This window comes from Idiotropiscis lumnitzeri, chromosome 1 (genome assembly GCF_059441095.1).
Source record: "Idiotropiscis lumnitzeri isolate Australia: NSW breed Sydney's pygmy pipehorse chromosome 1, RoL_Ilum_1.0, whole genome shotgun sequence".
NCBI classification, from domain to species: domain Eukaryota; kingdom Metazoa; phylum Chordata; class Actinopteri; order Syngnathiformes; family Syngnathidae; genus Idiotropiscis; species Idiotropiscis lumnitzeri.
This window is the reverse complement of record NC_142391.1, coordinates 43,780,346-43,792,319: the sequence shown is the minus strand read 5'-3', so window position 1 is coordinate 43,792,319 and position 11,974 is coordinate 43,780,346. Positions and strand designations below refer to the sequence as shown.

The 11,974-nt window shown below is 41.2% G+C and overlaps 1 protein-coding gene across 2 annotated transcripts in view; it reads left to right on the top strand.

The window, feature by feature from the left end:
* The first annotated feature begins 523 nt into the window (after window positions 1–523).
* mtmr3 (myotubularin related protein 3) overlaps window positions 524–11,974 on the top strand; it is a 32,925-nt gene continuing 21,474 nt past the window's right edge. For both annotated transcript variants that reach the window (XM_088302070.1, XM_088302062.1), the window contains exons 1-5: window positions 524–538; window positions 1,823–1,896; window positions 5,793–5,852; window positions 6,954–7,043; window positions 7,831–7,947. In XM_088302070.1, the coding sequence (XP_088158196.1) occupies window positions 5,850–5,852; window positions 6,954–7,043; window positions 7,831–7,947 (210 nt within the window). In that variant the 5' untranslated portion in view covers window positions 524–538; window positions 1,823–1,896; window positions 5,793–5,849. The remainder of the gene's footprint in view (window positions 539–1,822; window positions 1,897–5,792; window positions 5,853–6,953; window positions 7,044–7,830; window positions 7,948–11,974) is intronic.

Genomic DNA, 11,974 nt, shown 5'->3' with positions numbered 1-11,974 from the left:
CTCTAAAACGATGCTTCGTTGGTTTATTTCTTGAGCTATTTTTTCGACGTGTTGTAATCTCAACTAGTTACGAAACTCTAAATATAAATGGTTTTATTGCCGTCTTTTATTGTTGTAACCAACTATCAGAGGTAGTTGTTATTCCGATGAAGTACATCCCGAACACTGCAAACTGCATCTAAATTTAAAACATAAACCGCTCTCGCTGACATCGCCAATAAACACGCAGCATTATCTTTATAAACTCCGGGAGGAATATTGCCGGTGTTTACATGATTGCACCGCATGGTGCTAGAGCCATCCCAAACCCGCCCATTGCCACTGCTTTGGCGTGATGACGTCATAAACACGTAAAGTTGGGCTTGGAGAATTTGCGATAATGGCGACGGTGGCTCGGTGCTGGAAAGGGGCACAGTCAAGCTAGCCTCCGCTCGGACATGTCTTCCGTTTATTCACCGCGGGTTCATTTTCTGCTCATCGACTGCACGGGTTTTGGATGATTCTGTTGCATTGAAGCGTCTCGTCGCTCTTTTGACTGGTGAGTGTACCGGCTTGTAGTCGTTCGGCGGTGTGTTTTGACGGAGGCCTCGGCTTTGGGGTCCGCCCTCCATCTCACAACAACAAAAACAGTTGCATTAGCTCCAGCGGCTCTTTGGGGCTAAGCAGCCTACTGGTTGGCCCCATCAGCGTGTAAGCAGGACAAACGCTGGCCAATATGACATAATGTTGCTCGTTAACTTGTCTTTGCGGTTGTCTTGTTAAAATCCGGCTAGCCAGATGGGCGTTAGCGTTAGCTCGTTAGCATGAACAATTTTACGGACTAATTCTCGGGTGCCTCTCGACGGTCACTTTCCAAATAAATTGAACGTGAACGTCAACCAACGAGTGTGAAGATGTGCAGTAATGTTAACATTGTTGCCCCATTTATGTAATTCGTTTGAGCTGAACTGTCAGCACAACCTGTAACCACAGTCAAGCATCGCGATGACCTGTTTATCTTCCAAATAGTATTCTTTTCCCGTCTCATGTAATGTTACGTGGCAGTCATTGATCTTGTTTTCTAAATGTAATCGTTTTGTTAACTTGCAATATGATTCTATGGTGGATTTTATGCATTATTCGTGATATAATCCCTCCGCTTGACACACTAATGCGAGCTGTCAATGTTGCAATGCAAAAGTGCATTGAGTCGTTTCGATCAACAGATCTTCCTGAAGTTCGCCAAACAACTAGTTAGTATGTTCGGCCTGTTTGTTGGCTTATGTTGCAGCCTGTGATGCACTGTGGCATGTCACGGGACAGCAGCGCCGTTGAGGCTCTAAGGGGCTTAGCTGTGTGACTCTGAACTCCGGGCCGCACTGAGCCGCAGCTACGGGTCATGAGCCCATGCGGTAAACAAAGTCGTGTGTGTTGGGACGGACAGATAGGCTTTATCTGGTTGCGCCAGCAGCACTGACCTGCGTTCGTTGGCTACCTCACAGCACCGGGCCTTGTGTGTCCTGCTCCTGCTCCTGCTCCTCCTTTCGCTCAACCGATGGTCTGATGTACTCTTACTGACCTTTTCAGATCACTTTGCTTTAATAACTATTTGTGGGGCTCCTTTGAAAATATTATGCTATGAAAAAGCATGAGAAAAACATGTTGATTGCTGCTCATATGAGTCTAAATTAAATTGATGGCATCCAGCTTTTCAGGTGGATCTCTTTTTTTGCATGTGTGTCAATGGACAAAAGGACATTTATATTTACAAGGGACATTAAAAGTCTGCCAGTTTAGAAACTTTTGTCCTAATTCAATTTAATGTTTGCCTTCATTTCCATAGATGTCCATGTCTTACTTGTGAACGTCTGAACAGGATCATCTGGACTACTGCTTGTCCATCACTGATTGTCTGTGGTAAGACCAAACAATATTAAGTATTTGCATGTAGCAATAAATTGTTGCCTCATACAGCCATTGCTACTTGGAAGCAATGATTTTGAAAAATAACCCAATTATTACCCCCCCCCCCCTCCTCAATATTGCAATGAGTTTTTCAAGGTCATCTTACCCTGTATTTTTATTTTTAACAAACACAAGCAATAAACTAATCTGTATTACACTGAACAATAGTACCATATGATTTGGCACAATGTCAGTGAACTGGTCTCTTTTGAAACGGTTTCATACATAAGGCACATTATCTTTTGTGAAGCCTTATATGTTGAATAGTTTATTTTAATTGTAGCGTATGTTTATTTGAGGTATTTAGCACTATTAAGTTTAGTTCAGACCGGACACAAAATATCGAATAGCACCGTGTGTCTCGCTTGGTTTTGTTCACTACGACTACACCAGGTTATTTCGCGCAGAGAAGTCGAAATAAATGGAAACATTACCAGTAAATAGATTGACTGGTGATTAGGGCTGCACGATAAATCGAAATCTAATCGACATTGAGTTTTGGTGTAGTGCGATTTAGGGCTGGGCGATAAACCGAAAATTTACACTTACCGGAAATTAATACAATGACCTACATCATTTTCCTCATGTCAGTAAATTTGGTGTTTAAAAAAAAAAAAGTGTTTTCTGTCTGCGGCTATGTTCATGCCCCTTTAAGACAGCTACAGAGGCTGTAGTCACGTGACTCCACCCAGCTGAACAAAAAAAGAAAACAGACGATGCGGTCGTAGCTGGCGATTCAAATCAAGAAGCGGCTGCCACGGCTGAAGACGAAGTAACGTGAGTTGAAGTTGTTCCTTTTGCGCTTGTCCCGAAAAGAAATTCAACATCTGTCGTTTGGAAATGTTTTGGGTTCCATGAAGACGATGTTTGAGCAAAAGAACACGAACTGCGAAGTGCGTCGTAAGCACCTGAAACCGCGCGTCCAACCTTTTCTTTTTCACCACCCACAACACAACCATGCTGTGCTGAAAGTTCAGAATCAGAAATCCCTTTATTGTCATTGTACTCAAGTGTGCAACGAGATTACAGAGCTCCCCTCTCCAGTGCAATACAACAATAATTCAAAGGGAGAAGCAAGGTTCGACCAGTGACAACAGCCCATAACGGAGGCGACACCATACGAGAGAACGTCTAAGAGGTGGACGCGATAGCCCAGCACATGGCTAAAGATTTAGCTCCCCTAGTTACCGTGGAGCGCATAGGATTTAAACGGCTCTTGAAAGTAGCCGACAAGAGGTACGGAAATATCTGTCGCAAACCGTACTTCCCAATATGGACAACATCAGGACGGGAACTTAGACATGTCAAGCATTTTGCATCCACATCCGACTTGTGGTCGAGTCGCAACATGGATCCCTGTTTGAGCCTCACTGTGCATTACATAAACGACAAGTGGCGACTGCGCACCAGAGTACTCGAGACGGCACATTTTCCCGATGATGCACAATTGTTTATTTGCATTGACTTTTTTCCTATTTTATTTAGCATTTTACACACTAGCTCCTTTACACATGGCATTATTTATATGGTTTACAAGAGACCTTTACACAAATCTTGGCCTTTGCACATGGCATTACAGCACCTGGGCGCAATGTATTTGCAGAAAAGATTTTGGGAGAGGTACTCCTTTTCTCCCGTTCTTTGTGACATTGATCAAGTCATGCAAAGCAAGCTATTTGGAATGTTTATACAAATGATTTTTGTACTTTTATTTTTCATTGAAAGTAATGTGCACCACTTGGTCAATAAAAAAAATTATTGTGCATTTATCGTTATTGAGGTAAAATTGCTTAATTTCTTGCAATATTGATTTTAGGTCATATCGCCCAGCCTTAGTGCGATTATCTAATCACAAGACAGTGAGGTTTTGTAGTGTTTTTTTCTCGCTGCCCCAACCTTTCGCGTTTGAGTGACAGATGAATTAGCCAACCAGAATTCTCGATGCTTGGGTCTTCATGGCGCTGGCCAATCAGTGTTGTTGGCTAACACGTTACTCTGCGTTCCGGTGCCTACAGTCAGCGCAGTCCGACAATAACACACTTTGCGATTTGAAATAAACAGATGAAGGGGGGGCAACAACTAGCGGGCATTCACGTGCTAAGCTAACATCGCTAACAGTAGCATTCAGCTTATGAAAAAAAAAAGCTCCCTCTCAGAGCATCTTTTCAGCACTAATGACAACATTGTAACTTGTGATCGTGCATGTCTGATACAAGAATTGGTGAATATGCTGCTTTTCTAGCCCCCAAAAAACTAATACAATGCAATATAATCGGCAGAAGAGAGTGCCTTGTACTTTTAATCAAATGGTGACATTAGTGATTTGTATTACAATATTGATCAAATTCTGTGTCAGAAACAAAACTGACTCACAATCGTAGTTTTGCGAGCATTGTGAAAAGCTTGTGTGTGTGTGGGGGGGGGTGTGCGCGCATGCGTGAGGAAGAGTGCAGTAGAGAATATGAGCGAAAAAAAGGAAATGAGAGACAAGTGTAAAGAAAAAGTTAGTGTATAAAATAAAGCGTGTTGATGCAGGAACGAATAACAGTAGCATTTTAATGCATTTTAATGTGGAAAATACAAAAAACACAAATTGGTCTAAATATTGGTCTGAATAATCGCAATTAGTTGTTTTTTTTCCAAAATCATGCAGCCCTACTGATGATTGTCTTATTACTTTGGCTAGTGCTAAATGCTATCTTGACATAGTTCAACAGCTGAAAATAGGTTACCGTACTCAATATTAGCCATCGTTTTTTGCTCAGTGCCAGCAGCTATCGAAAGCTGTCTGTGTCATTTCCCTCATGCTTGCACATTATCGCCGCGAGAAACGCTCAGGTTGAATTCTGTCTTATCGCAGCATTAGGCTAGTAGAAAGTAGTATGACGAAAGCATAAACTACCTGGCGGCCCCTGGCTGGACGCACTTTCCCGCAATGGTGTGCTGCAACCGGCTCTAGGTTGACCTGGAAATGTTTGGGATCGACAGCTGGAGCTTTTTCCACATTACTTATGCTGAGAGGTGTGGCACACCTGGGACTGATCACCTGTCAATCACAGGTTTGACACTTCAGCCCAGATCACGCTGAGCGGCAAAAGTTTGCAAGGGTTGAGGACGTTGAGTTTTCAGCAGGGTTCATTGAAGTTGCGAATGGTCGCCAACTGTTAAAATGGTTGAAATAGTTTTTCATGTCATGCGGAAGATTTGAACTTTAACAAATTCTTGGCGACAAAAAAATAAACGCAACTGTTTGCCACCATTAAAACTGTATCGGTATCAGATTTCTGGGTTTGCAACATCTGTCGGTACTTTTAATACGCTCGGCAAAGACGTCATCTTTAGCAGACATTGCCATGACATGAGGGGATCGAAAAGCCTCGCATCGTTTCCCCCAAATATTTCTACCTCATCCTGCATCACTCCTCTGTAGATATTCAATGATAAAAAGATGAGCCCCAACACGCCGACCATATTTACTTCCCTAATCACTGTCGCGTGATGTCATCTATTGTGCATGTCACTCAATTAATTTCTTTGTTGCCATGGCTGTCACATCGCAGATATGTTCCATTCCCAATATACATTGCATTTGTTTTTGTAATGTGCAAGAGCACATAAAAAGGTCGGATTTGACAAAGAAAAATCTGAACTGGGCGTTACATCTGCAGTGTGACTGTGTCCATAGAGACTACCATTCACTATAATTATAATTTGTCTATGCTCTATTGTCTCACCATTAAAAGTCAATTTACACTCCCACTATCCCCTATTAAAAATGTGTCAAAACATGATACAAGATAATGAATAAATCAAATTGCTTAATGACTTATTGTCTTTGCTTCTCACAGGCTGCTCCAGGCCAGGCTTCCTACTTGTTGGGTGACCTGCACTCCTTCACAGGGGCCATGGTACTTTTTCTTCTCTTCACTGCTTTGTGGTAGAACGTGCATGCAGTCTGTAGAATTGGAAACTCTATATTGATTGATCTATAATGACTTCCAATACCTATTAGCTGTTAACCAGGAAGCAGACAGTTATGTCAGCTTCTACTGTGTCAAAGGTTCCCTCAGGGTATTGTCAAGCAGGACAGCTTTTACTTTAGTTCACTCTAGTCGCAGCATGCTTAAATCCTCCAGCTGTGGTGTATAGTTCAAATCTGGTGGCATTTTATGCTGAGGTAGCAAACAGAGGCAGAAACGCTGTCCATTATCCGTCTGCCTTTTTGACTACTTTCATATTTGTTTTCACGATATTCTGGATAAACAAGGCACTATAGATTCTGGTAGCAGAAGGACACTTCCCCCCGCCACCTTATTGTCCTTGAGAATGACGAGGCTTCTCTTCTGCATCTATATCATGTCAACAGGCAATTTATTTGAAAATTGGCATCCGATGAAAGACCACTGAGTGACCTTAAACATTCAGTTTGTGTCCAAGCTTTTGAGGAAGTTTAGCTGAAAAATCTCCATAATCTGATTTGACCCATCAAATGATTTAGAACATGTCATACTAAAAAGCATTACCTTACGTTTTTGACAATTTTAAAGCGTGTTTTTTGCCCTGTGTGCAGGGTTTAGTTGATTCTTATCTAATTTTAATTGAATTCTCTTCTGTAAATCATCTTAAGTGGTTTGCAAGTAGGGTGGGTTGCAGATAGATAAAGAGCAATGTAAATACAACTTTGGAATGGCTTCTGTTAAAGTGCCAAGGTCAAGAAACTTTGGAAGTGTCAGAGAATAAATTCGGCAGTCACATTTAGCTGTGTCTTGGTGGAATAATGCTGCCTTTCCTTTCCAAATTACAGCTATGGCCTAAGTATTACTTAAGCCTTATGACCCCCAACAGTTTTTGCGGCCCAGCTGTGAATATATATTTGTCAGTGTGTCTGCCAAGTGTTCTGCGGGAAGCCTTTCAAAAGCCACATTAAAACCCAATAAATATCTGAAAGAAGTTGGTGTTTGTTACGTTGATGGCGGTTCAATAAGCCTAACAGGTATTTTTGTTTGCAGGAGGTGGAGGGGCAGAAGGGCTCGGAGTGTATCCAGGCCAGTCAAATTTTCCCCAAAAAATCTCCTGTCCTGGAAGAAGAAAACATGCAGGTAAAGGAGGCTTTTTTCATCCTATCTTAAGTGTACAAAAATCAATCTCAAGACTTAAAGGGCTCCATGCAGTTAATGTAAGAAAATCATTTGCAACTGAATATACATTTTTGTGCAAGTTGTTCCATTTTAAGTCCAAAATAATTTCCCGTATTTTTTGGACTATAGGTCGCTCTGAAGTATAAAAAAAAAAATGCATCAAGAAGAAGAAAAAAACATAAGTCGCACCAGACTGTAAGTCGCAGTTTTTTGGGAAATTTATTTTACGAAAACCAAGACCAGGAACAGCTGAGGTTGGACTCACACCCGAAATCCCTGTTTGGAAAAGATAGATTTTTCAATTGCGAATCCATTCACCATTTTCTTCAAATCAAGCTTCACTGTAATCTTCACTGCGCAGTACGCTTTACAGTAAACCTTTGCAAAGAGAAAATTACATCATGCCATCAAAACATTAAAAGGTGTTACCCTAATAATGCAAGGACACTAAAGAGTGTTCCTTTATGAGGGAGAGGCTTTTCCAAAATGGTTAAAAAAAATCAAGACCTACTGATTGCCATTGTACATGTATAAATGTGAAATTAATGTGTCTTTAAAATACCTTTTTTTTTCACCAAAAATATCACAAAACACTTACATGAACCTTTAGATCATTGAAAGTGCGGGGTATTACATTTTTATAAGACATAAATGTAGCAAAATAATAAAGTAGTAGCCTGTCAAATGATCCAAATAAATGCATTATGATCTGCAGTCTTTGAAATGTTGACTCCCCTGCTGTTGTTAGGTGCCCTTTCCTGAGCTGCATGGGGAGTTTTCAGAGTATGTGGGGAGGGCAGAGGATGCCATCATTGCAATGTCCAACTACCGCCTACACATCAAGTTCAAGCAGTCTGTTGTCAACGTAAGTACCTTCAGAAAAATCATGGAGTTGATTAGATGGATTGACACAGTATTTGATGGGCACACCTAAAATAAGAGACATTTGCTGGGTTCACATTCAGCAGTGTCCAAATATACTACTTCCAAAGTAGCATTTTGTGAATGGACAAAGGCATTCTGGGAACATTGGGCCTCAACCGTGCAAACTCAACAATTGGTGCACCAAACGTTATAAAATATCAAATATTGAACATCCTCAGACCATGTGTACCGTACATGCAAGTAATGATGGATCAACTTTCGGGAAAAAAAAGTACAAAACACATCCTTTACCCAAGTCGCACAAAGTATTGAAACGTCATTTATAAAATCAATAACAATAATTTCAATGATAACAACACAAATTGTCCATTTTGTAATGATTTGACTTATGTCCTAAATAACTGAAGGACACCTGTCATCACTTTCACCCTCTTTGTCATTCAAGTGCGTGTATGTGCTTATGAATCCGCTACTGTTTGTCCGCTGATTGTGCGCATGGAAAAAAATGGATCAAGTACACATGCATACTATAAAATACAGATTTCTTTTTTTCCTCACCTGGCTCCTCAATGCCTTGCCTGTGTGTCTACACTGTCACTTTAATATGTGTTGTGCTGAGTTTAGAATGAATTGTGATTGGTCTGCATACTCAGTGTTGCAAAGAAAATGATATGCGTATGCTTTCAACTTTCAGCAGAGTGCAAACATTCCTATGCATTTATTAAAGAATGAGCCCATTGTGACCGAGCCGCTCAGAGCTGATCTGTCCTAGCAGCAGCTTCACCTGCAATTTTACAGTTACTCTCTGCAATAGCTGTTTCAGTGAGATTGTGTAACAGTCATGCTCAGTCTCGCTCGCTCTCATTGCAACAGTTACAAAGGAAGCAAACTTTGTTACTAAATCCTGGGGACTTCCTGCAATACATCCTCTTGTGCCACAACAAAGATGTATATTGACATTTGAAGCCAATTTTATGTTTCTGCAACTCATCTGGCAGTGCCTTTAAATTCAATTCTGACGACAACTATATCACACATTTTCTAAATATTGTCAGCTCTTGTCGTAGTGCTAAACAAGTGAGCGGACAAGATAAGCAAACCTGCCAGATTCAGATAACCCTTCTGCGCGGGCACACGCCCACGCACACGCACACACTCACATACACGCACATTGTAGATGTCATTGCAGAACTTTCCTGCACAATTTTTTTCTAGTTTCACTTCTCCCTCTCTCTATCATGACATCCAGATCACAGAAAGCATTATAAAAGCTGAATTAGTCAAGTATTGGTTCTGTTGCAGCCTTGTAATACCAGCATTCACGTCATAACCCACCAACACAATCTTGCTACTGCTACTTTTGTGTGCTAAAATGCATTTATCTAAAATCGATTTTTGATTGAGTTCTCTTGAACGGGCTATATCATGCTATTTTAATAAATCCACAGTTAACTACTGGCATTTAATGGTTAAATGGATATCTAGTTTCTTATGCAATAGTTATTTTGGTGGCTATATTTCTGCTTCCCTAAAACCCGCCTCACCTATCGGCCAGGCCGATATTTGGCATTTTGACGAATATCAACATCTACCTTTTTATGAAATCTGCCAGCCTATAAAAGATCATGTCAAAACTGGATTAACTTCAGGGAATTCTTTTTATTTCATTTATTTCACTTTCACAGTTCTGAGCAGAGCCTGGGAACTCCATGCACTTTTTGTTTTAAACAAAGCTAAGTGAAACATTAACATTTCAGTCATACTGAAATTTTGGAAAACTTTACTGGAGAAAACTTTAATTAGCTATTTATTTGTTGAAGTTTTCATTTTATTTTCCTAAGACATGGTGATGCTCTTTTAAAAAAAAAAAATGAATCAAAGATGTCTGTTTCCCAAGATAAAATGAAAAAAAACTAATATTTAAATTTTATTTTAATATCGGCCTCCTTGACTTCTCCTAATCGGTATCAGTATCAGCCCTAAAAAAACCAATATTGGCCTTTCTCTAGCTGCCGCACCCCTTTCATGACATCGTCCTACAGGTGGTTGCTGCACGCACCACCCATGAAACAATAACGAACAGTTGGAAGATGAGTGCCTCTTTTGCATTAGTCTCACACAGCCCCACAGCACTCCGCTTGGCCCGGCACCACACCGCGCTTTCTCTTTTCTTTTTACAACGTGCACGTGGTGGGATCGGAGCGTTCCTGCTGTTGTGGAATTTCCCATGATGAGTCTTGGCCAGTAAAATGTGAATAGCCTTTGCAACATGTCGCCACGTCGCGAAGTACAACACATCAAATGCTGGGAGCTTTCGCATATAGACAAATATTTCCAATTTGACTTGTACCGTGGATAAAATATGAGTGTGATAGTGATTGCGCAAGCGGCACCAAAGCTCACTGCCAGTGCTCATTCATTCTGAATGGAGTGCTCACTCTTATTCATTTGGCCAACCCTCCAAGTCAACAGCTCGTCAGCTTCACTCTGCGGCTTCCGAAGCCGGTCGGTGGCTACCCAAAGCTAGGGGAGGGAGCTACAACTGTCGGGCCCGGAATTTTGTGACGTTCCGCTCTGGCAGCTGGAGACCTCTCATTCAGGTGAATGGGCCCCAATGTGTGAAAGAGCCCCTTCTGCCCATGCCTAGAGCAAAAAATTAAAGTGTTTCACTGCTGGCTGCTCTGAGAAAGTGGGCACGCGTTTAGTCTGCAAGGGCGGTACATGCGTGGCTCCTCATTTTGTGACATAAAACGTGAGGACCCAGTCATTTTCTTTGATTGGCCTGCGCTGTTGCTTAGCGAGGAAGAATGAGCAGGAATGCTCAAAGATGGGTGAATGGAGAACACCAATTTTGGGCGTTTTGAGGAATTAACATTTTAACCTGGCTAGAAGCGACAAAAAGTTAATTGAGAATCATATGGCCACTTTAAACGTATCTGCTCAACTGCATGAATTCATCTGTTGGCAAATATTTTTGTGGCTGTTAAACAGTCTGAAGCATAAGTGCAGATATTGCTCATCTGTTCCTGACAAAGCCCTGCAATGAATAGTCTGAGAATAATTAGTGCCCCCCAAAGGAGTTGTATTTGCCACTATATGGCAGCAAAGCTCTGAAAGCAGATAATCATAAAGCATCAGCGCCACGAAGTACGTTCAGGGACCACTAGCAAAACATGCCCTTATGAAAAAACACGAACAATGATTTAAACCTAACAACGATACCAAGGTCCCACTCGATGGTGCCAAAGTATCACTTAAGCACTTTGGCTTGAGCACCAAACAACAAATAACTACGATTTTAACTAAATAACAGCATGTCAGTACCCCAATTCACTTTGTGCATGAACCACAAATATGAGGGTTCACTGTATAACTATATAAAATATATATTGAGAAGTGTCAGCGGGAAAGAGATTATCTGAAATTGGGGAACAATGTTTGTGAAAGAATAATATAAACGTGTCTCCAATGCCAAAACAAAGACAAAATGATTTTTTTGTTGGTATCCCTGTTTTATTTGCTAAACTGATGTGGGTTGGCTTTTACCAGAAGATGTGCATCTTATGTTGTTGTTTCTTGGTGTGCTGGTTTTTTGGGGCCTAAAGAGTTTCAGGCTCCCACTGCCTCTTTTTGCTCACATCAGACAGCCAATCTTCTCTCACATATTTGGACGGCTATGTAAGTATGTGCATCACATAGCACTCTCCCCCATGGGAAGTGGAAAGTGATGGAAGAGTGCAAACAGCCGAGTATTCTTGATGATATCCAGATTAGCGATTTAGATTGGAGGAATTAAATTGTGGCTTTGTGATGCAAGAACAGCCGGAATGTGGCGCGATTACAGCCCTTAGTAGATGGTGAATAGTGACCGACCAAATCAATCAAGCACTGCTTACGTATTTTTTTTTCTGTCTTGTCCTGGATCAGAGTTGTTGTTGTGAGGTGTCAGTAAGTATCATACCGAGATGCACGGCGTGGGTTGGTTGTCATTTTTGTGTGCCTTTTTA